The sequence below is a fragment of the Osmia lignaria genome, chromosome 7, assembly GCF_051020975.1.
Source record: "Osmia lignaria lignaria isolate PbOS001 chromosome 7, iyOsmLign1, whole genome shotgun sequence".
NCBI classification, from domain to species: domain Eukaryota; kingdom Metazoa; phylum Arthropoda; class Insecta; order Hymenoptera; family Megachilidae; genus Osmia; species Osmia lignaria.
In genome coordinates this window covers 7,049,770-7,076,264 of record NC_135038.1, presented here as the reverse complement: position 1 = coordinate 7,076,264, position 26,495 = coordinate 7,049,770, and the positions used below count along the sequence as shown (strand labels likewise).

General features: G+C 34.4%; 1 protein-coding gene and 1 long non-coding RNA gene across 9 annotated transcripts in view; one reads left to right on the top strand and one right to left on the bottom strand.

Annotated features, from left to right (window-relative positions):
- The window catches only part of nAChRa7 (nicotinic acetylcholine receptor alpha7 subunit), a 138,711-nt gene that overhangs the window by 20,023 nt on the left and 92,193 nt on the right, over positions 1 to 26,495 (bottom strand). For 4 of the 5 annotated variants that reach the window (XR_013062344.1, XM_034324199.2, XM_034324200.2 and 1 more), the window contains 2 exons: positions 25,667 to 25,711; positions 13,320 to 13,429 (listed from right to left, as the gene is read on the bottom strand). Coding sequence is in view for 4 of the 5 variants with exons in the window: in XM_034324199.2 (XP_034180090.1) it covers positions 13,320 to 13,429; positions 25,667 to 25,711 (155 nt within the window). In the remaining variant the exon portion in view is untranslated. Of the gene's footprint in view, positions 1 to 13,319; positions 13,430 to 21,446; positions 21,684 to 25,666; positions 25,712 to 26,495 lie in introns of those variants that run through there. The other variant, XM_034324201.2, reaches the window with a different exon arrangement.
- LOC117604300 (uncharacterized) overlaps positions 21,842 to 26,495 on the top strand; it is a 104,968-nt gene continuing 100,314 nt past the window's right edge. For 3 of the 4 annotated variants that reach the window (XR_004581412.2, XR_004581411.2, XR_004581413.2), the window contains exon 1: positions 21,842 to 22,271. This is a non-coding gene — a long non-coding RNA (uncharacterized LOC117604300). The remainder of the gene's footprint in view (positions 22,272 to 26,495) is intronic. The other variant, XR_004581409.2, reaches the window with a different exon arrangement.

The window sequence follows — 26,495 nt, the reverse complement described above, 5'->3', positions numbered from 1 at the left end:
TACAATATTTCAATAAAATTACATTTACGTTCTTAATCCTATCATTTAATAATCACGCTTTCAGTGTACCATTCATCGTCTGGATTCCTTCAACATCGGTGCCTCCACTTGGAGCATCGTGGCCGCGTCTCCGCCTCTATTTATACTGGTAATTGCGAGGAATTCGCGCGTAAAATTCGTGCGACAGGACGAGGCGGAGAGAATCGCTAGAGTATCGTTAATGAACGTCCACGAAACTCCGAAGAATCGTCGGACCGTTCATTCTCAATTATCGTTTCTGGCCCGGTACCACCCTTCGCCCTGTCCGTAAGGACAGCTCACAGGGAAATATGATTTTGAATGGGATGCATCGGAACGATTCGACGGGGAGGGCAGGAATATAAGGCGGGTTGAATGGTATACATAATACACTCCCGCATCCAGGCGACTAAGGATTGGTTGGAAAGCGGCCAGTTGGCCGCAACCCAATCCGTTATTTCATTCTTTTTGAATCCACCCTCTGTACCACCTCGTGCTCACCCTGCTTCTGCCTTGCCACACCCACCCAACAGGACCAACAGCCACCCTTCGTTGCTCGTCCTCGCTTTCACAGCACAGTGCACCCTGTGCTGCTTGCACACGTTCCTTCTTTCCGTCGCATACGAAATTCGCGCGAACAGGGCCAACCCCTTTGACGAGAAAAATTAAATTCCAATCGACTTTCCTCGAGATGATAAAACATGACGTATGAATTAGCATCTATTTGCGTTTAACCCTTTTGCTATAGAAAGGATCAAAGTAAATCTGTAGCTATGACAAACATCCTTTGGTAAATAGTACAAAAATTAATAATTATTGAAAGGAAAAGTGAAAATTGCTGTTGAAAAATTTTAAGGAATATCAATTACATGTTGTCGAAAAATTTGTTTATTTATAGAATGGAAAAATGAAATATTGAAATTATTGAAATAAACTGTCTTTGTTGTGGGGATGAGTGGAATGTATAAACTTTAAATAAACAGTAAAAATGATTTATAAGAGAAAAGATATGAAATTTTGCGATTAACATTTCGAATACCAGGTCACTTGATTATATCAATAAAAGCTTCGTGTTCCTATTTATTTTCAATCGAACATCCCCGATAAAAAGCCGCAAACGATATTGGCATACATTAGAGTATATTAACAATCTAGCGTGATTTTATGCACCAACGATCACATCCCGATTAAGTTCGATTCAATACACTGCAGCTGCCTTTCGTTTCTGAAAAAATTCATTTAATAAAGTTTCTTTACACTGTTCGTGCCAATATACCGCCGTCGTTTCAACGATCGACAACTATCTATCCTTGTACATACAGAGTGTCTCAAGGAAAATAGACAGCATAAAAAGTATATTCTCGGTGGTAAAAGAAATCTAAGAATCTTTTGCTATTCTGCAATCTCAAAGTTCATTTCCATACAAAAATTAAAATTCACACAATTTTCCATAAAAATATATAAAATTTTTTTTGAGGTATCCTCTAAAAATTGAAATGACTTCAAAGCACTTTTGGAACACCATGTATATGACACACGCAAATACACGTATGCAGGTAAAATGGTTTCGGTTCATCGAACCTTTAAACCCTTTCCAACGGCACTGCACCACCCGGTGGTACACAGGAAGCTGGAAAATCGAAGGGCAAAAGGGTCACGTTCGTGATCGGGGTTGTAGCTACGAATGGGAAGAGGGATGATGTTGGGTGGTCGCAATTGGGTCTTTTGTGCGAGTCCTCCGTTGATGGCATCAACCGAGTTTTGCAATCGTCCAAATAAAAGAAAAAGGTGACACGGGTTGTAAACGGAACAAAATTAAGTGGAAACGAGTGCTTTTCTATTGAATGGCGTATGCTGTGATGTGTCAATCAAAATCATTTCCAAATTATTTTTTTTTCATTTCTTTTTTCAATTAACTATTGCATGTCAGCTTGTTGAGACAGTGACGGCAATTTATTCTTTCTATTAAATATCAAATAAACTGTTGAATGCCTATTGTTGAACTCTAAACAGTCCAGAACGTGCTGACTAGAGGATAAATGTTTCATAGAGCCAGGTCACGCAATTCAAGGGTTAAACCATGATGTTAAGTCAACTCCACACTAGATTTATGACGAGGTTGCTGGAAATGCTATTTCGAGAGTCATCCTTAATCCACAGGTCCCATAAAACCAAATATCTAACACATAAATCAGTAACTTGGTAAAAGATTACCATATTAAACGATTTAATATACTATTGCTATTTTTATTCCCATATTTCTTCAAGATCTATAATTGCCAAATATGTTGGAAAATATTTGTTTTAAATCAAGTTGAGTCGAGTTAAGTTTCAAATACAGATAAAACTGACTAGAAAAATAATAATTAAAAACAGCCTAAAAAAGACCTGCTGTCAAAGGGTTAAAAATATTAATAAAATTTGTGTATAGTAACTTTTATTAAACTTTAAGCTCTAAATTGACATAATAACAAATGTGATTTTGTAACAGTTTTATGTCGTTAAATTGTGTTAGACCCTGTATCGTTCAAAATCTGCCATTTGATGCACAATAACCAAATAGCTACCACAATTTCCCATTATCTATCGTCTTTGTAACTAAACGTTAAATGCCGTTTAGTCATGCGTATACTGTAACATCAGCAAGCACTTCAATTACCGTTTTCACCGGAATGCGGTCAACCCCGAAATCCGAAAGGAAAGAGAGGCGGTAGAGGGTTCCGGGTCGGGTAGGGGTTTTAATGGGCGGCTTATTGAGGCCTAAATCAGTTTGGCTAGGCATGGCCGCATGACTTTCCAGTAATTAGGTATTGAGAGATCGTTTCCAGGACGCCGGACAATATATCGGTAGTACGGTGACGGAAAGCGCGATTCGGTAGTATGCAGTTCCGAATGCTGGCAACCCCTTTCCATCGGTTTCACCCGCACCCCCTCCCCTCCCCACTTCGACCCTTTCCATTCGACGAAGATTAAGTGGTTTTCAGGCCCCTGGGCGTGAACAGTGCCAGAGATATCGTAGATACAATTGAGCAGGTGGAATTCATTCCGCGCATCGTGAATGTGATATATGATATAGGCATGTATGTGTATGATTCGGGATAAATTATTGCACACCGATGTTCCAAGAACGTCGGGCACACGTGCACGCGACGCTTTTCCTTTTGTCTCGGTAAATCTCTTCGACCTCTCGCGGTTTACTCGATCGGATTGCAAAATTTTTCTTATCAGCTGCAATCATTCAAGTTTGTGTTTATGAAAAAGAAGAGGCAACAAGGTTGTGAAACAAATATACTGCGATACCTACTTGAAACCGGATTAATAGAGGAACTAACTACATACAAAAGAACGATAATTGGTTTCAAACTATTTTTTCCCCTATTTTTCAATAAATAAAATGAGGGTAATTTTTTTCAAGCAAAAAAAATTTTTAGGGGAAATTTTCAAACTGTACTATAGTGAAACCAGACTATGCGAGGTACTGCCCTTCTCCTTATGCAACATTTTTAAAAATTTGATAGCATAAATACATCGTATACCTATAGAGTTTCTAATTGCAGTTTTGAGGAATTTTTAACTACCTGATTTGGAGATATAAACGCAATATATATTTGGGCTTCTCTATAAAATTAACAAATTCCTTTGGCCAAAATTATCAAAAATTAAATAGCACAAAAGCTCCATATATACAATTTCTAACTCCAAGTTTAAAGCATTTTTAAATCCCTTTTTGCATTTACCAACATTTCACGAGCCCCTGAATGAAAAAAATCAAAAGAAGAGGGGGTCAAATTTGCACAAATTACTATACCTTCACCTATCGTCTACCATAAGAGGGGCAAAAGTAAAATGAAAGATTGTTATCATCAGATGGAAACACTTATACTTTGCATATCTGCAACAAAAGTATCGATGAGTTCGTAAGATTTTCGATGAGTTTCCTAGAGAATTTAACAAGAAGACGTTGTCGGGATGGAGGATAGCAGTTTGGCTGAGGGTACAAAGCGATTGTTCAATTCGAACGAGGAGGAAATCTCGGCTGATACTACGAATCCCCGAACATTTTCGAGAACTATCTACCGGCACTGGCTTTGCCAAATGTCGCGCAATAATGGAGTTATATCTGCAGAGCCGGTTGCACGGTAGAGTTTCAGATCGACAATGGTGTCTCGGTTCAAGTAGCTATTTAATTCACAATGATGCTCTACAACGGCTGGGAATCCTTTTGCCGAAATACGGAAAATCCGACCGAGTGATTTTTAAACGTCGTGAATGTTTTAGCACTGCAGAGGTTGAACGTTCCCGACCGTAGGAACTCTACAACTCCGATTCTTTCCGTGAAAACGAATGTCTCAACTTTCCTGTTTAAATTACATGACATTGTTTAACGTTATCCTTGCTGCTTTCGAGTGTCAGCGCCGAGTTTCCTGCCATTTGTAACTGACGACATTTTTCAACGTCCGCACCCCTTGGATTTAGTGCAAAGTTTCGAAACTCTAGCTAGAGAGCCTAGGATGATTCAGAAATAACACTTATGGTACATGAAATCTTAGATTAAGAAAATTATTATACAACTGGAGTCGCCATTCGCGCAAATAGATCTGATGATGATAAATAAAGACCAAGGGTAGAGAAAAAAAAAAAATGGATTTTTAGTGGAAAACCACAGGACACGAAGAGACAGGGGTACCGTTCAATGATTAGTAGCCGATGCACGACGAATCCCGGTCAGTGTTCAGGAGATTTGGGTGACCGCATATCGATTAGTGCGGCAATCGAAACGCTATAAAAGTTTAGGCATCGAGTGAGGTACCGAGCAGAGGGCCGGTGTTCATTATGTATCCGCAAACAGGACAGTAGGACAGAGTGGATTGAAGAAAGAATCGCGGGAGGACGAGGCCCAACATGGTACCCGAAGTGGGGTCCAGGGATACGGATTTAATCTGCTTTGGCTGGAATTTCAAAATACGCGATGGCTAATGCATATTGCCTTTGGCTGTGTTCCAAGTTCCCTATGCAGTCGAATCCAGCAGCACTGCTAAACCCTCCCACTTCATGGTTCCTCTCTGCCTTCGTACAGCTTCCTCTTTCTATCGCTTTCCTACGCCGTCGAAAACGATTCTATCCTCGTCGCGAATGTAAACTCATTTTGTCATGCATTAAGCGGCCACATCCTTCAAACTGCTCGACCTTTTCCCATCCGTCCGCGTACCGTTCGAGTTACTTCAAACAATATTTATGCCATATTAATCGGATATCTCTGTTATACGCGCCTGCACAAGAGGGGAACAGTGTTTGTGACGGTGGCCTAATATCGAGTCACCGACAGGCTGCGACCGACCCCGGAAGCCGGTCGTGCGAAACGAAATCCTACTCGTCGACGACCACTTGTTCACGGTTACCTGAATTCCTGCTGTTATTCCATCAGTTTTTTCATAGTTTCATCGAGTTGAAGTACGGAGTTCTAGGGGTTGTTCGAAGTGCTGCTATCTATTATTGATCAGCTATTAATATATTGATAATATCGTTAAAACGAATGAGAATTGTTGAATAGAAACGTTTATTTGGAACTTGAAATATCTATTTTCTAAAACAGGACTTTTTGCGATAAATAGAGCTGATTGTTATTATATTTTTAGACTCACAATCAACAAGTCCTGATTATTTCTAAAAATAAATTATATATGGATGAAAATTAATTATCGTTTATCGTTTCAATTGCTTTTGATGTTATGAAGAATAATGAACCGTGTGAAGGAGAAAAATTCGACTAACAGCTATTGAATTGTCATGCGGACCAGGGTGAAACAAGCTTAATGCGTTTAGGGTCATTTGTCCGGTCCGGAAAACGACCGGTAACAGTCTCATCAGGGAGCATTTCCATCCGGAAAGTGCTAGTGATTGCGTTTTTGCTCCTCATGAATCCTCCACGAGTATTATACAAGTACTGTTCGAACAATTCTCCAAAAATTTGTAAACTCTTTTCACCGTATTATAAACATTATATTTAGTTTTCAAATAAAAAAAAATTCCGGATGACATTTTTCCAAATTATTCCTTAAAAGTACTCCACGAGGTATTACGGACAGAGACGAGTATTATAATTTGCCTATTCTTAGCAATAAACAATGCATGGCTCTGCTTTCCAGGAGCTAATTATTTTCTAAAATTCTGTTTTAAGATTACCTTCAGCTTTGCAGCTTTCTAAACGAGCAGTATTTTTATTTTATTTTGTGGAAATCTCAGTGAATTGTCTGAATTACAATAGAAATTAAAAAATTTAGAAGGTTGGAAATTAAAAAAATTTTCTCAATTCTTTGAAAGTTGTAAATAACGATTGGAATCTTTGGAAAATCGAAGGAAACAAATGTTTGGAAAAAATGGCCGTATCCAGAAAATACGAGCCATAGGAAAACGGTTTGTCCAGTCGGTCATTTGTTGATACTGTTAATTGGTGACCCGTGCACTCGGATTAAACGACTTTCGTTCTACTTTCATTTTATCGTCGGTACTTGAACGTTTGACGACGCTGGCTTTGTGTTCGAAACCCGAGATTCATTAATTAGACTGGAAACTTTGATAAATACAGCTGGGGAAAAGGAATTAACAAGAAGCAGGATTTACTGATCCCAGGAGATTGTTTACAGGATATCATTACCAGAAACGACATTTTTAAATAAACCATTGAATCACAAGTCCATATTCCTGATAGATTTCTTTCCTGCTCGAAGTTTAATTAAAAGTGAACCTGAGCCTTTAATCAAGCTGCAGAATAATTCAACTGTTTCATAATTTTATTTACAATCTATTGATTTAGAATTTGTTGAAATAGATTTGGAAATAAATTCAGATAGATTTTTCTATGAAAAAAAAACAAAAATAAAATCATTGTAACGATTGATTCGATAATTTATTGGATACAGTATTTCACACGACTGTTTCTCTGAAAGATCTATCGTTTAAATTTCCACATACACGTTTGATTTTCTGTCACGGTTAGCAGAGCGATCAGTGATCAAGAATATTCAGAAAAATATGTCGCTTAAAACCGCGTCCCGATTACGTCGTCACAAGACGCGTTAATTTGTGACAGAAACCCGGCCGCAAGTGCGCTGAAACAGTTTGCTTTGCCTTTGATCCCCCGTGGCTGAAGACACGCAAATCAGTTTGCAGATTCCACAGCTTCCGATTAAACGGTTTTTGATTCTTTCTTTTTTATTGTAAAAAGAAAATGAATTAAAATACAAAATCTTGAATAATTAATAATAGAAATTCTCATTACCAATAACGAATCACTTTGTATAATAATAATTTCTATTATTTAATTACCACTTGATTGCTATGAACTGCTAAGATATTAAATTAGAAGCTCAAATTTGAAAATTAAGCAAACTTATGTTTAATAATAATTAGTAGCTCAATTCCAAAATTAATTTGCTAAGATTGAAGACTAAAAGATTCTAGATTCAATTAATAAATTGAAAATGTAAGAACCGACGATCAACGTGTATATACATACTGAAACAAAGTGGTCGTTTGTCGCGCGAAAAAGAAAGGGTTACAATGGAAAGAAAGCGGAATAAAAAGGGGAAAAGGTTCGTTTGCTGTGCCAAGAGCAGAACTGGTAATTAACGGGAAGGAAATTTATGAAAATGGTAGGAACGCATGATTTCGAAAGCGTTCCAGATACACAAACGAGAAATATTGTGACAGCAAACATTCGTTTATTTGCCAAACTGCATGACCAGGATGAAAAGTCGCGCGACAGTCGACATTTATTCAAATGGAAATTAGATATGCGGCGTTATGCAAACAGTCTGTTTATATTGGCCGGAATTTATTGTACCCTGGAATTTAACCCTTCCATTGCGGGATTCGTTACCCAATAATCACCAAGTAATCGCGAAAATTTCATTAATTATTCATTGCCTGATTATTTTATCAATCTCACAAAAGTTATCTATTTGAACCATTGGAATTTTTTTATTTTCTTAAAGATAATTCCATTATGAATAAGTTGAATTTAAAACTGTCTAGGCCATAATTAACCCAACCACTATCATTAAGAAATTAATAATTGTAATTTAAAATAAGAAATTCAAAATTCGTCATTTTAATGCACTTGATTGTTCCAATGATAACAATTTACTCGATTTTCCACGAAATTTCTTTTTCACCGTAAAGAAAATGAAAGAAAGAGTGGAAAAATTATTGAGGCGATATTTTCATAAGCTAGAAACGATAAGTTAAGCGTACACGTGTGCTAGGCGCATCACATGTTTATGAGGCAGACGTTTCAGCGAAACAAAGATTCAGTGCAAATCGCGTCGCAAAAAATATCATTTGCTTTACGTTGACACACATTGCACATTTTATTTTTGTAAAAATTGTCGAGAGTTGCAACGAGGAAACTTCACTTGGTAACCTTAATGACACGCGCAGCCATAATTGACGGCCATGCATGCTCGAATTTACTTTAATTAATTACAAAGTTAACAACTTCAATTATACGGCATAAAGGAGTTAAGCTTACCGGGAGTGAACAAAAAATTGTGATACACTGCAATCTTTTCGTTAACTATTAAAACATGTCATCGGTAAAGTGCATTTTTTTGAATTTTTAATTGGTATGGTACATTTTTGTACGTCTATCTGGGTCGTTCGATATTAATTGCCTAATTATGAATAATATTGAAAAAACTAAGTATTATTGATAGAAATTCCGATCATTAGGTCGAAATTGCTGCTCACCGAACTAACTATTAATTATTAATTATTTCATTTTGAGGGAAATAGATTATTAATTAAATTACATTGGAAACTGTTTATGTTTATTTATTACTTCAATATTGAAATTACCCTGACCACAAATTAAGTATTTCCAATTTTCCAGTAAATTAGCGAATAGTTAATTAAATTCTATTATTGTATTATAGTATTTTCTCAATTAATTCCACCCTAACAGGTCATTCTCCATTATTAACACACTAAACTCTAGATGGAATTCATTACTGTAACAATTCTTGGACTACTAATTGATTGCATCGATGTACTAATTAAACATGGTAATATATACACATTTAATATTCCAATTTCAATTAATCGAACTCTCGTGCAAATCCAAAATACGTGAAATTTTAATTGCTAAATAATATGTTTAACTTCATTGATAAATTCTATAGAATGTTTATAACAATTAGTTCACCCTTTCTAAAATAAAGAGGGGATGGTTTTTAGGAAAAAATTTGCAAAATTCAAATTCTAAAGATATGTTTCTTTTACTTCTAATGATTTATAATATTTATTCTAATGATTCTAATGAAGGTGAATAGAGAAACTTGGCAAGATGTTAAAACTACTTCTAAAAGGAAAGTCGACGACGGAAACTAAAGCAAGGGTGGAAAAAAGTGAAAAGTAGAAAAAGTTCGTGCAGCAACGTGCAAAAATCGCTACGATATACGATACGATATCCAACCGGAAACGGTTTCGTTCCTTTTAATACGCCTTAAACTAAACTTTTAATTCGACAAATACGATGCCGGCCTGCAGCCGATACATTACCTACTTAAAAACAATAGGGGCCGCAAGCGTTTTCCGACAATATATTTCCGCGCGGGGGAGATACTTTTCCTGATTCCCTTTAAATGGTGGCGGTGGCTTTGTTTTTAATGCGACTGACCCACTTGGCCCGGCGTCCCACTTTTGCCCCACATACCGCTGCCACCAGGAACTTCTAATAGTTCAGAATCTAGATCGTTCTTAACGGATTGACTGTCTCGATAAACTTTTTCTGTATTTTTTTTTTTTTTTCTTCTCTTTTTATCAAATGAGTTTCTATGAAACGATTCAGAGCGAAAGGAAAATTATTTTACTTTTAATTGGAGGGTGGCAAACTTTGACTAATTTTCAACCCTTTATACTATAACGTATTTATTGAAATGGCAATTGCAAAGCTTTTTTATTGAAAAATTGAAATTAAGTGCTTTATTTGTAAGGGGTTAATGTTACTAATATTAATAATACTTTTTACAATAACTTTCTTCGAAACTGAACTTGGTATAAACATCTTTAACTGTTGTAAACGGGATGAAAGATCGATATACTGTTGATATAAAATCGGAAGAACGTTACACAGTCCCCTCTAATATATCTTAACCCGTTGAAGCGCAACATAATAAACGGGAACGTCTAGCTCTTGGTCGGCAGGAGCCGATGAAAAGTGGAACACGCGAGAAACGCGGCGTGACGAAGCGACAAAGCGGCTAATTCATCGATCCTCGACGCGATTCAACCGTGTGCCATCTTCGAGAGTGACCCCACGGTACGACTAGCTATTACCTGCACACCAAGATTAATATCGACTGCTGCGTTTGAGATCAATTGTACGATGCACGTTGTTCAACGACCGTCATTCCATTCAAACATGGACCAACAGTGGTTGCACCAAATACAGGATATTTAAAAAAAAAGGGACCACTGGAATATAAATTAAACTGAAAATTTCTGTATTTGCAGAGAGATTGAGAAATAATTTTGTAAAATTATAAAGTAAGTTTCTCTGAAATAGCAGAGAAATTCGCTTTTTCAAAATTTTCTTACTTTTCTGTAACCCTTCTTCGGATTTTCAATTTTAATTATATAAATTTTCTAATAACTATTCCAACTTCCATTTAAAATATGCTGTGACTAAATTAAAACAGTATTGTTTATGTTTCCTAAAAGACAAATTAATTTATTTTCGAAAATAGGTAATATTGTTTGGAAACAAAATGTTGCAACTGCACGGTGGAACATAAAGTTGTAAACACGTCACAATTAGCTGCAACAAGTGTAGGGTGTAAAAGTTGAACTAAATTGTCATAATTATTCTGCGCATTTCATGTGTACATTCCAACGTTTCATTGGAATATTTAGAAACAATTTAATTGTTTCGTTATTTCGGAGAGATTTTCATTATTTTCAGTTTACTTTAGAGAAAATATTGATCAAAATGCTGGTGGATTTAAATGAAAATTTAAATGAAAAAATTGATGAAATACCGTGATAAAAATTACTGATAATCATTACCTTATCAAATATTTAAATATTGCGAAATAAATTCGGTAAAACGGTACTCGAGCCTAAATAATGGCATCAGAAAATTATGTATGGAAGTAAATTTGGACATTCAAGGAGGGGTTAATATCAGATGCAAGCGTTTGATGTGACTAATTGCATGTACATATACAGGTTGTATTAAAGATTGATTAAAGCGATAGTGTACTGGATTTCGTAGCTGTCGACAAAGATTTAATAGATTCATGGTGCACAATGTTTCTAAAAGCGAATTTGAGACTTGACGCGATACCACGTAGCTACGCGTTAATATCGGATCCAGCGTATAAACTTAATTATCTGTAGCTGAGCTAACAAACATGTGGTTGCGTGTAAACGATCCACAGAAAATAATAGAATCATGGTGACACGATCACAGCTGCATTCATATCAAAAATTAATAACGTGGAGATAATTACAACACAGCTAACTATTCAACTATTTTACATTAACCATTAAATGATCATGATTAAATTTTTTTGAAGGATTTATAATTGATCTACTGATAATTTAAAAAAAAAAAAAAATCAAATATTTTTGTCAATTTTAGAAATTTGAATTACAAATATTAAAAGCTCTTTATAATGGAATTTTTCAAACACTATAATTGCAATTATTCAAAGTACAATTTTTTTTCTTTAATACCGTGGGTAAGTAATATAATATTTTTAAAAATTTCTTCTAATTACTCGATTATATTAAATGTATGGTACCGGTCACTGGAAGCCCCCAAGGAACCCAACCTGTTAAACTTTCAAACACTCAGCTTTCTATAAATTGCAAATAAAGTTTAATTAGTCATTTACGAACTCCATGAAAATTATCAAATATTATTAATTACAATTTTCAGTGGATTGAAATTAATTCATAGTCCTGAATGGATTTAAATAAAACAAACAAGATTTTCTACTTCGACCTCATCAGTCTAATGTTTCATTAACAAACCAATCGATCGGATAATCTATTGACAGATTCAAAGTTCCTATCGTAATTCTCTATTGATGCTTGTATAACCAATACCTGCAATTTCCATGTGTTACCAGTATAAACAGTTACTTGATCCGTGAATTTTGACGGGTGGAATTAATATATGTGGAAGATTAACTACAAAACGTTATTGATTTTATGGAGAAGAAGAAATTTTCGAACGTATTCGAATCACGTAGCCTTTTCTGGGTCGAATAAAAGAGTTGACAAGCAACGGCCACTGGGTCCTTTTTTTTTTGCCGAGTTCACTTGAATTTTTGGAGGGAAACAAGGGGTGGCAATATATTTCACCAGAGAAACTAACGTCCCTCTGCTGACTACATCCATTGCAAAGTTGGAAAGCAAAGATTCGCTACCTCGAAATGACACTTTTCAATTTACAGTCGCTATCAGTTTTCCGGGTGAAATACTTTTTCACTTTGACTCTTTATTTTCTCTTCTTTCTCTGACCCTTTCTTTTTTATAGACTTCGCCTCTTCAAATTCCACACGAACACAGCGTAAAACGAATGTTTATTCATGAATTGATTTTTTATTCCCAAAAGTATGGAAAATTTTTTAAATATCTAAAGAAAATTCTGCGAAGAAATATTTTTAAGACCCCTATTATTTTTCTTCTGTTATATAAATTGCAATGTAAAATATATATATTTGTACTAGATTCAATTTTACGAGACTTCATTTTCTGTTCTGAATATTTATCGAGTAGCATAGAAGGATTTTCAAGATATAAATATTAATTCTATTTACTTGAAAAGCAGCTGGTTAACTGAGATTCTACTTTATTGCTCCCATCGTGTAACACGAATTATTCACGGGACGTTTTTGGTGTCAGATTCAGCTGCTATGCAGCTGACTTTATATCAGTCTTTACTTGGAGGTACAGCGTTTTCAATTTGTAAATCTGAACCAATTTCGTACAATGCATATTTCATAATTCTGAAGGCAATCTATTACGAAATTAAAACTACCATTTAATTAATAACGTAAAACTATGAATTTTTTATCTGTGTCTATGATTTAAAATTCTCTTATAAAAATAGTTAACTTCTAACATGATTTGATAGTGTCATAATATTTGCAAATATTTATAGATAAAGCTCTATTAGAGGCATGCAAGCATTATTGAAAGGCTCATTACGCTGAGACACTGTTTAGCATGGTGTTTGATATAAAACAGATTGTTCTATGAATATTGAAGAGATGAAAGGGGTGATAAATTACCTGTTATACATGAGAACATCAGGCTTCCAAAGTCTATGCGGCGGAATCCTAAGGTCTCGTACTCCCCCGTAATCCGACACGTTCCATCGCATGTTCACATCATTCCATTCCTGTAATTGGAAACAATTTTATCCTTAACACTCTATTAACTGCTCGCAGAACGTTTGTATTTAACCCTTTCGCTCCAAACGTGTCAAACAAATTGATATTCATTAAATTTTATTTTATAAGTAATTAATATATACGCATATAATTAAAATTTATGTAGAATTAATCCACTGCTGGACCCAAATTTTTCTAAATAAGGAAGATATGGATCAAATAATTAATTTGAGGACTTTTATATTTATAAAGATTTTTTTGAAATAAATTACTAATTAGAACGTGTTCCACACTTGTTTAGATTAGCTGTTATAATCAAATCCATCCCTTCTTCCCAATAAAGAAATATTGCATAAAATATATCATCTTTTGTTTCGTAGAATTTTTATTTATTTTGCACGAATGCGTTCCAGGTTTTACAACGTGACTTCGACACACGATATTACTTTCTTTCCGAAACAGATCTTCGACTTCCGGTATACATTACAAAGGATAGATTTCGCGAAAAAACTGAGAAGGTCTCGTTCCTTTGGAGAGAAGACAAATGCATGCAATCTTGTCGTTCGAGGTATGGCCGCGACAAGAACGAATTTTCAAAGTGCACCGGTATGCAAAAGCAAACCGAATTCAAGAGAAAAGTCGTGAAAAGAAAGCTGGTGGAGTTGCCCCTTGATCCCTCGATTCGCTCACACGTAACGAGAAATCTACGTATCCCCGAGAGGCGTAGCCAGAACATTTTTCTACTTTTCAAGTAAAACGATCAATCTCGCGAAACGAAATCCACTTCGACAACTGGTCAATCCCTCCAACTTGAAATTCACTCAAAAATTTTCACTTCGAACATCAAACTTCATTCAATTTCATCTGATTACAGCTAGTCTATTAACTTCGTGTTCTTTATTCAAATAGATTGAATTTTTGAAGGAAGATGTATTTTCACTTCTTAAAAATGGGAATGCAGAATTAAAAGTTATTTCTAATTAAATATTTTCATTTAATAATTACCTATTAAAAAATTCCTGAATTTTATCTATTTCAGGACGGTGGATTCTCTTAAATTATACGTTTCATTTACGAAAGAATCTTGTATCTTAGGTTACAGTGCACGCTTTATTGTGCTTACAGTAACTTCTTGAAAAAAGAGAGGATTATTCAGTTGCCGAGGTACAAAACGATAAAAAGTTACAGTAACTGTGTTATAAAACCTTGCTGAGAAACCCCACAATAAAAACGTAACTCGCCAAGTTAACTGCCTGTTGTAAGCGAATTTCAGTTTGCCAACAAAAAATAATAATAACAAAAAAAAATAAAATAGCAATTGTAATATACTACATAATAAGAGAAAAAATTAATACTCAAAAATTAAATCTGTTTATCACAGAAAAATTAAATTAATTTTTTTAATCAGGTATACTCTGGTATTAAATCACAAGAATTCAGAGGAAAATAAATTTCGAGTAAAAACTGACTACAATATTTCAAAACAACACTGATTGCAACGAAGATTAAAATTATATCCGAACTCAGTCATAAATCCTTGCCGCAGAGCTCCATAAAATAACCCTACACCCTTTAATAATTCACTGCTGTGTTTGAAGATAATACGAGAACGTATGTAAATGTCGTGCAACGATAAGGGAAGTTATTCAAAGTGCAAGTGGTACGAATTAGGCAATATAAATGCGGCAACGCACGCGAGGAGCCGAAGGTTTAATGATTTCCGTGTCCAATTCCCCGTAGGATAATTCGGAACTTTACCTCTAATTTTCCTTCCCCCGGAAGAAATAGCACGTGCCCCGTCCCTGCAATATTCATAAACATAAAACCCAGTCACCTCCGTTGGATTCAATTGAATTCACTCGACACAGAGGGTTCGATGGAGGGCCGGCTGGATTCGGGGCGACTGTCAATCGGCACGGCTGGGAATTAATTAAAACGGTTGACCGATTTTCCCTTGGTTGAGAATCGTCGTAAGACGAGCATAGGAAGGAAAGCTAATCGAGTCCCGTAGGATTCCACTCGACGTTCCTTTAATCGAACAGGGAAGACGTCCCAAGACGTTTCGATGTCACCTTAAAGAAGGTTCCCGGAAAATGTTCAAATTTATGCATAGATCTTCCAACTTTATCAGTTTCATTCTTGTTAATTCTCTGTAATGATTAAACGTGTCCTGGGGCTGCACTCCAACCCCGACAATATTAAGGGGAAATAAAACAGGCTGAGAATCTGAGCATACGGTCTTCACTTCAGAAGGAAACTGGATCACTGGTTTCGCAACTAATTTTAAGTCTCCATTCTCTTCGCTGAAGGACGTAATTAGAGCGTTTCCCAAAGTTCGTCCAAAGGCGAAGAGCAGAAAGTAGAAGAGCAGACGATGAGGAGATTATGTTGAAATGTAAAGTCTGCGAGGGATGAGGGACGTACAACTTTTGGGTATTTGATGATCAACTCTTTTTCCAATGACTGGAAAAATGATTATCATTGATTTCGATGATTTTACAAAATATTTCTCATCTTTTTGCAAAGATGTGCTTGTCAAAATATTTATATAAAATCAAACTTAGAAGAACCGATGATTCTGTAAAATCTTCGACAAAGCTGAATCATTTTCATCGCAGTGTTTATCGAAATTAAATTCATTTCTCTATCCACTATCCATGTATCAATGGTGCATATTTCATCCAATCACATGGAACACGCTAAACGTAAACGGACGATTAACAAATGAAATCAATGGTAACGAATGGAATAACGTTTCTCAATTTCTGGAGCATGCGAAATTGGCCAACAGAAGCGTAACACATGCGCTCATGAAAACGAATCGTTTAACGATCGTTTCTTGATAAGCACAACATACATATTCATTTTCCTATTGGTTTAATTATGCTTTACGTGCTGATGTGTGCACCGATTGATCGTTAAGCATTGAAATCATCGGCTGCGATGCTTAATCTTGTTTCTTCCCTTCAAAATGGGAACCGTCGTAATTAAAAGGGATCGAATCTCCATTTTAATGCGCACCGGCTAACGCGATTCACACGATTTCACTCGCAGAAGCTTAATTAAACCAATATCTTGTTGTTAACCCGAGAATCGACTGATGAAAGGGCAACCGTAAGGAGAGGATGATTTAGAAGATAAAAAATGAATTTCTGCAACGAAAATTTCCAATTAAAATTAGGAATATTTAAGAATTTTGTAAAAAAACAGAGAAAATTTGAAAAAATTCCATCACAATGAATAAATGACTTCATATTAGACAAACTGGAATAAAAAGTAATTTAACCACCAGAATATTTCAATACCACTGAAGCAATTTACTTAAAAATATGGCCAACTAAGGAGAAAAGTTAAAACGTTTTAAAATCAAGTTAACAGAGTAGCGTGAAGAAGCTAAATTGAAAACTTCTAAAATATTCCCTTAATCGTATGTCTCTCGGTAGTGAAAACTTCTTAGATAGCAGTTAAAAAATAATTAAAAATCCCTGAGGTAATTTTACTTTACGTTTCGCTTCGGATCATAAGCAACAATGACTGTGTAAAAGTTTAAGCCGGCCTTTTTTATCTATTACAAACATACCATTAGCACGTTGCATGGAAGTAAAAATACTTTTAACTTACACCGCGGTCGTTCCCGTCCACGTATTCGGGTTTTCGATGTGTACGTGTGCAAAGAGAAAAAAGGAAGCGAAAAATAGTGGTTCGTAAAACCGCTGAGTAACTCGGGACCAATATAAAACACGTCAAAGTGAAATTGAGCCCAGCACGTAGAGATGGGTTGTTTCGCGCCCCAAGTTTACAACACATCACGGTTGTACCTCGACCAGCACCACCAATGTTTCCATCAATCGAACAACATACATATTTTGCTGAATAACATTGAATTACAGGAAAATTTATTAAAAAATTCTTGGTACCCTTTTCAAGGTTTTTTAATTTTGAATTTTCCTTCTTTCTGATTTTCAGGTAAAGACAATATGAATTTTTAATTATTTTTAATAAAATGAACGTTCATTTTCTACGTTTAAATAATTCAAGTGATAAATGATATTTTATAAAATGGAAAAGTTTAAGTGAATGATATAAAATCAGCAGGGAGAAATGTTGAAATTGTAAAGTAGGTTGCCAATGAAAGCTGATAGTTACAAATGACTGTTTTCCTCTAGTGTACGTTAACGTGAATTTACGTCGAAGGGGTGGTGAAATTTTGCACCTTCAGTTTACAATACGTCACTGGCTTTCGATCAGAGACCACGAACTCCTGGCGTAACTCAATTCTCGTTGAGAGCTAGTTAATACACTCTCGATTGCTTGTGTGACCTGAATTTACCCCAAAGTGCCACCCTATATAAGGAATATTTGCTCGGTTCTCTGAGGATGCCAAACCGTTTGAAGAAAACACGACTCTCTGAATAAATATTAGTAATACCGCGACCTGTATTAAATTCCACCCTCGATTAATTACATCTTTCTTATTAACATTTTTCTCATTTCATAATTCACAATAAAAAAAGACCTTATATATTTTCTGGAATTTTTGTGTTAGTACTAACTTTAGATTTATGTGAATACTGTACATATAAATATTCAGAAAGGCATTTAGAAATATAATTTAGCATTAGAAATATTGCAGAAATATGAATGACAATAATCTAATTATTTTACAAATTATTTACGCTTGTGTACAAATAATTGTGAAGAAATCTCAAATCTTTTTAATTAAGTTTCTACTTCATATAATCTTTCATACAGAAGATCTGTTATGAAGAAGCTTATGAAAAATGATTGCAGGTATCAAAGTGATACGATACAATGTGGAAGAGAGGTTTTATGTGTCGAGTGTACAGCACATTAGGAAAACCACCTAATTCGATTTTCTTGAAAGCTTCTTTAATATGCTTTCCATTAGAGCTGGCTGAGTTATAACTTAATATTATTCTACTAGGGGTAACGAGATACATCAATCAGCTGTTAAAATAAAATGTGAGAAAAGAGAGACTATCTATTCTCGTAACATTTTATAATATATAACATTACATTTTTGTTAAATTCTTTTTTGAATCATGGTAAATTCAATGTGTTAATTTTAATTATATAAAAAATTTCGTTTAATAAAGAAGCAGTTGACGAAGAAAATTAAATCAAAGATCCTATTTTATAATTATCAAAGCAAGTATAAAAGACAGATAATCATGAGTTTAACGTTATCAGAAAATTGCGGATAAACGAATCGCAATTCAAGAAGGGTGAAGGAATATGCAGGGGTTAGAACTGAGAAATGGATTTAGTCTTTCATCTGGAGTAAAATCTGAGGATAAAACTTTCTGGAACTAATCTTTGATCTCCATTTACTGATAATCCTCTTAGACATTAGATCCTTTTAAATCAAAGAAATCACTTTTCATATTTAGTAAACCGCGATGGAAAATTTATCTTCCTTCTCAAACTTAAATTTTAATTACACTAATTAGAAGTAATTACAATGAACAGACTAAATAATTATTTTATCCTGTACTTGGAACATTTTCATTTTATCCTTGGTTATAATAAAAACAAACTTTATTTTAATGTTACTGCTTTGTAATTGGATAAAATTCTCTAATGATATTAAAATTAATTAGAGCTGACATAATGAGAAACTGCATTAATGTCCCATAACGATGCCAATTAAAACACGCAACGTGTCAGGGGAACGGCCATTGTTTCACGATCAAAATCCTTTCTATAGTATGCAAAATGGTGATTCGCTGATCTGAGCTAATAACGTATATCGACAGGATAGAGTGTCCTCGGTGGTCTACTGTGGAATATCAGTCTATCCCAATTCAGACAGTGGCAGGTGCATTAACGAACCTAATCAAACGAGGATTCTAGCCTCTATGGTGCTTCTAACTCAACTTGTCCTATCACTGCTTGGCAGGGACAGTTGTGCATACATTGTGAACATGACGTTTAAACTAACGGAAATCAACACGTTGGCTGTTACTAGGAAAATAGACGTACCTTATTACGTTAACAATTATTAATATTTTCATTTCAATTTTCAAGGTCTCCATTTTTTAAAATTTATGGAATAATAAAGCAACTTAATTGAAGCTTTTTCTTGCAAAAGGAATATATTTTCAGCAGAATTGAATTTTATATAAAGAGGAAAGATTCCAACTCAAATCTTTTCGTACAAAACTTTTTTTATCACATTATTCAAGTTCTTTCTCAAGTAATTTGTTACATTTCGACACATATTCTTAATGTATACCCTTACAGAGGGCTGTCCCCATCTCCTTAATAGCCAAATGAAATAATAAATCATGATAAGTGGAAATGAACGATTACCCACTTAAGTTAAGACGGTAGATCAATAACCGCCTTGATCAATGTTTTACCAGCAAACAAAACAAGACTTCATGTACTCTGAGTGAAACTTTAACAAGGATAATAGTATCACGTTCGATTAGCGATATAATCAATAATTATTAAACTATCAATCAAAACTTCCATCTTCTATACAGGAGACATATGCTCATATAACATAACGAAGAAAAGATCTGGTAGAAAAATAAACATGTTTATCAATCCGATAAGAGAATAATAAACTCTTCCATTCCTTTATTAGAAGTGGGACGATGTTTCCATTTAGAGAAGACATTCGACGGGACATTCTAAGTGGCTCAATTTCTTTTCTACCTTTCGCCTCTCATCCATCTTTTCTCTTCTAAGAGAACACACGAAACTAGGATGAAAAACGGAAATAAGGACACGATTATAGGGTAGCAGAAGAGGATAGAGCGAAAAGAGAGTGCACCTAACGCTGACTTCGCTCATAATACCATCGAGTCGTTAAAGTTCACAGACACGCGAGTGCTTCGGGTCTCGTGCTTCGCTCTTTTACTGAAGAGGGCAAGAAGTTACACCCTGGCGAGAAGTTCGTTTCTGCAATCGTGGATTTTCACGTAACTACGTCCCAAATGCGCTTTACCGAGCCGCCTCGGAATTACCTCATTTCGATGACCCGATCGAAACGCCTCTGAATTCGCCGAACTAGGCTACAGTCTCGCTTGAACCTCAGTTAGAAAAATATATTCTTTTTTTTTATTTTAGTATGAACATTGATACGATGATTTGCGATAATCAAGACGAGAAAGGAAATATTGAGGCTTCAGTTAACAAAAATAAAAGAAATTCGTCTGCAATGAACGTAGAAACCTTGTAAGTTAATAGGAATCATGTGGAAATTGAAAAGGAAAAGAGGCAAACAAGAGGAGAATCAAACGAACCATGCAGATTCGATAACCGACCCCCGGAACTGAACCCAAAGAAGACGCAGTACTAAACTTCCAATTACAATGGAAATTACAAGACGAGCCACTCAAATTCGACGACCGATAAATTCGATATCAATTGGGCTATAGTGCATCCTCCTGTAATAATTGAATTACCTACCATTATATTGTCCACGGATGTTTTTGTTCACTCCAATAATGGCTCTCGAGCATATCGAGTATTTATTAAATCCTCTCAAATTTCAAAACGTTTTAAACAATCTAATCATTTGGATTAATTTTCTAAATATAATTAAATATTGACATTAAAATTTGTATAGTATTTTGGAGCAAATAAAAGGTTAATTGTGAACAGTCTTGTTGATTAAATTTGTAAACATACTTTTAGGTTATAAATACTAATCGTAAGATAATAGCACGAATTGTTTAGATCTCATCGATTTCCTGGATATTTACATTCATTGTTAAAATTTCTTTTAAACAGATATTTGATTTATGGATTTTTTTTCCGCAACAAGTAAAAGATAATATAAGAGAGAAAGGGAAACCTTCATTCACTTTAAATGACACCGCTAATGAAAACGCTGTAATAGATAACTAATTTTTAATGAAGTAATTACAGGAAATCGATATTTAAGAACGGCGCAATTAGTTCTGCTACATAAATGAAAAAGATGTACAAATGAAGCTCACAAATGCATCTGCCGTCTACAACGCTCAACTTCAATCGAAAATAAAAGCTTACCTTTTTCACGTCTATTCATTGAAGATAGCAAAACAGCTTCCCCTCACATTGTTGTTCGATTTAAACACACCATTGATATTAATAATTACTGATAATTATCAATTTTTTAAAATTTAGTAGCACTACTGTAAAATCGTCGAACACGTGTTGTCCTAGGTCAGCCATTACTATGACGTCATGTCACGTGAGTCAAAGCAGTAAATTCTAACATAACTATCATTATTTAATGAATTGTTTTTACAAACAGAGTTATACATTAAACATATTTAAAAATCCTATTTATATTTTTAAATAATTCGTATGATGGAAATAATTATATTTTGTTTGTAATTTAAAATCGAAATGTAACTGTTTCCGGTTGTACTTTTCTAAACCGATTTCCGGTTATCACTTCACGTAGTTTCTCGTGTGTCAATCAGACGCGTATTTGAAGGAATTACTGAAAACTAAACTAAAGTGAAAAAATAACACGGAATATGTACGGTAAAGTAAAGCATAGCTCGGCTTAAGCGCGTCTAACGTGACTGTGTTGATACCCGAATGACAACAAACATCGGTTCGAATTCCTACGACGACGGCTTCTGTCTCAAGTATCAAATCGTGCGTGACGCATCGGTCGTGCCTGTTACATCGGTCGTGCATCGTATATCGTTTGTTCGAAAAGTATTTTACCGATTCAGTTAAATCTTTGGACATTAAAAAAGTGTTTCGAGGTGTGTTTTGTTAACAACTGACTATACTGAACGACTGCATGAAAGGGCAAACATCAAAAATGCTGTGCTCCGAAATTTCACTACTGTTGTAACCTGTTGGCCACCATCTTGGGTGAGTTTGAAACTGACAATGAATATCTTTTGTTTGGCTTTTTTTGCTATTAACTGATATATAACCTGTTACGTATGTGATATTTATTTATTATGCAATATAAAGAATATATATATACTGTTTTATTGTATGACTGTGTTCCGCAAAAATCTTGTAAAATTGTAAATGTTCCGTGATTTTAAAAAGGTTAAGAACCACTGCTATAAACAGGAGCGTAATTTTTTCGACTATTTTTCCCTCTAAAATGAAAGACTAATGAAGCATGAACTTACAAATTAATTAGAATATCAAAGAAGACGTTTTTAATAAGTCGTTAATTATTCAGAAGTTCGATGAAGTTTTGTAAAGGATCCTTTGAGTTCCTTGTAGGGATGCGAAAGGCTTTCTAACATATGCCGGTGTTTAGTCGACCAACTTAGTAATTGCGTACATTACGCTCTAATACAACCGAGTCTTCAATAACTAATCAACGCCCGGCTAGCTAACAGGAAATATGGTGCACCTATGCAAATTACGGGACACCCGTTACACGTTCACCTAATACGTATGTATTTCTCACACACCAACGTGATGAGATCCAGGCATATGCTATGTACCTTTGCATTCTCTATCCGGGAATCTCAATGAAAACTATGCAAATGCACGGTAACACTGGCTGATATAGATTCAGCGAGAATTAAGAGAACTTGTAGATGAGGTGTATAATATTACGATTAACATTTTCCTACCACGTCAGCTTCGTTTTATAAGCGTTCAGAGAATACCTTTGGTTTAATACCTCCCAAGTTCTTTTAATTAAGAAACGAGAAGATAATGCAATAGAAAAAAGAAAAATGGCTATTAATATTAAATCTTATTAAAATACCTTGTACGTAAATTTCAAAATTCATTTTCTCCAAAAGGAAAGGGTGTATTTCAAAATTTTCTTCTACATTTCCTGCCTCTTTTCTCGCATAAAATCGCGTTACGTTTCTGTTGATAAAACTAGTTACACGACACCTAGTATATTTACTAAAGAACATTCTGTCTCGATTGTACCGTTCTCCTTTGCCGTGGCACAAGTGCATTTGATAGAAATGTTATCAGGAAATATGTAGGGCGCGGTTTCGATACGTACAAACGCCAAATATATCTTGAATATCTTCGAGACTTATCTAGAAGTCGTTTAGTATCTCGACGACTTATATTCAAAAAGATATCAGCATTGCAAGTCAAGTACAGCTGTGCTTTAAATTCCGTTGGATACGTACATGCACTTGACATTCAAGGGTACATGGAAATGGTTACAAAAGATTTTCAATTCTCTGCTCAAAAGTTATACAGTTTATATTTTTTAATGATGAAAAAAGGTAGAACATTATTATTCAAATTTTGGTTTCTTTTTGTAAAATTTTAATTCAAAATATCAAGTTTTAGAGATATTAAGATGAAAAAAGTCAGGAAAGTTCCCGTTACAGTTATTAATATCCTTTCATAATTAATTATTTATATACTTCTACAAGTGATCGTCGAATCCTAATTAATATATTACTAAACTAATAATGTTGTGCTTTTGTTTACACATATCTCAACAAACAGAGCCAAATAATATTTTCGTGAATGAATTATTAATGTTTGAATTTCCATTTTGGAAATGTATGTTATTTCCGAAAATACTGTTTTATTTTTTAAATTAAGCTTTCCACTTACTACCTCGTGTAGGTAAATACCCCATAAAAGTTTCTTTGAATTTTAATGTTTTTAATTATAACGAAACGCAGATCTTTTGATATTTTGAAACCGGGGTGGAATTGTACCAGTTTCAAAATGAATGATTCATAATACATATCTGTCTAGAATTTCCAAAATCATCATTACATTCCGTTGATTTTCAAGCAAATTCGAGCAAGAACGTCAAAGTTCTCGTTCCCTTTGAAATATGAATTTCTGAATCGCTAAATAGCAATCAACGAGGAACGGGTTCAGGGTGTGCAGCTTCTGTTACGTTGTAACTGTTAACAGACAGGTTTCGAGAGTGGTGGTCGGTCGATTTGTCAATCGAGCAAAACATCATCGGTGAATCGTTAACCGCGAATTTAGGTCGTTGCAAAGCCGTTCTTGCCACAGCTTGATAAGGGTTGCGGATGAGAACGAGGATTGACGAGGTATAAGCCGTTGGAAATGAGCAACGACAAGCGTTTTAAAGTGCGGTTCGAAACCTCCTGAAAGGAAATATTACGGCAGTCTACCCTAATAAGGGTGCTGCACCACTTCAGCCACTCTGCCGGGGTAGTACCTGTTGCCCGTTACTCTATTAATAGTTGTGGTTGATAAGAATCTGTTATGACCATGATACCAACTTTGAAATACTCCCGTCTCGTAACATTTCTCCTGGAAGTAGTAGCGAACAGAGGTGTAGAAAGTTTCAGTCTTCGATGCTTTCAATTTCAACGTTAATGGATGAACTTTTAAGATTAGCATTTTATCAAACTTAAGCTTTGACAATTCCATTAATTTATAACATTTTTATCGTCGAATTTTGTGAGCTTATATCCATTCTACGTCTAACCATTTTTCAATTGTTAACAAAAAAATAGAAAATAGAGAAGTATGCGTGTAATCGAAATTTGGAGTGAAAAGAAAATATTTTTGTATCGTCAGGTTTCAAAAATACACAATGCAGTTTCGTTAAAAGGAAGGGAAATATACTAGAAACCGTACCAATAATTCGTTTTTCAATTTCACAAAAAATCAAAAAATCAAAATCGTGTACGCGATCGATCCGTTTCACGAGAATTGCTATATCTCGTTCAAAGGGTGATGTTTTTTATGAAATTTTCAATATGAAGAATTCAGGATAGATACATGCCAATATACTGCCAAAGATCAGAGTAATAATAGTTTTACTTTTCCATTATTTTAAATCCAAAAACTGGTCATAGTAGAATAACTCCTTCAAATTTATTAAATCATTTTATTCAAATATCCAAATTTTTTTTTTTATTCATAAAATTATCTGAAATCAGCGTGCATCTTGTCAAACGAAGCTTTATTTCTATTTAACCTGAAATCCGTTTCGTTGATACAGCAATATTGTTTAAAGTTCTTTTAATAAACGTGAACGTTTCAACTCTGTTTATGACCATTTTCGAGTTGCACAGCTTTTGAAAGTGGAACATTGCAAAAAAATTCTCGAGTACGGCATACAAGAGCGTTTAAATGAGAAACAAGAGGATGGTTGAATCATTTCGAGATGGTCGATACAATTTTTCATTGATTTCAATTAGATTTCCTTCGATTGGACACAATAATTGGTAAAGAGTACTTCTGAAATATTTCGTAAATTCCTCTTCCCGTAGAAATGTTAATTTCATAGAAATCTTTTATATGTATAATTGCAAATTAATAAAACTCACCAATTTTAACCAAAGATTTGTAATGAGCAGCTGGTTCTTTTCATCCTGAAACATAGAAAATGTTGATTTTATTAAATATTCGTTAGAAAAATTATTTATACAGCGTCAATTAATATTTTATAATAAATAAACATTCTCGTGCACTACTTTGTAATGAAAAATTAATGACTTTGGAGCAAGAAATTGGGTATCGAAGGTGATCAATTTCTTGTGCAGTTTGAAAAAGGTTCATCGATTTCTGATAACATTTGGAATAAATTAACGAGTTGAAATTAATTTCATTCCTTTTATATAGAAGAACGGTAGGCACGATTATTCCTTTTTATGTATCATAAATGTTTTTGTTATTTAGTATAGAATATTTCTGAAATGTAACTTTTTGTAATTACATCTTTATAATGAGATTCCTTCAAAAAGGGCACAAAAATATAGCATTAATTTGCAGTAAGACTAAATTGAGATCTAAATAACACGAGAGAGTAGGATTAAAAGAAATTGAGTTCAGAAGCAATTTAAACTGCTAAAAAATTTGGTACATTTCTACATTAAAATAAATTATTATTAGTTTTTATAAGTTAACTTTGGTGGTTTGTTTAAATATCTTATTTTCAGTAAATGGTGTATCTTATAGCTAAAAATTTACAAAAATTTCAAAACAAAGGAACCAGTTTAACTTATACAAGGACACTTCCATAAAGTTTATTTTTTTATTAACTATAATATAATATAATACACTTCAAATTTTGTTCTTGAATAAAATGATAATGAGAAATCTTAATGAATCTAAATAAGGATCGTCTTCATCGTTCATTATCTTATTTTCAAATTA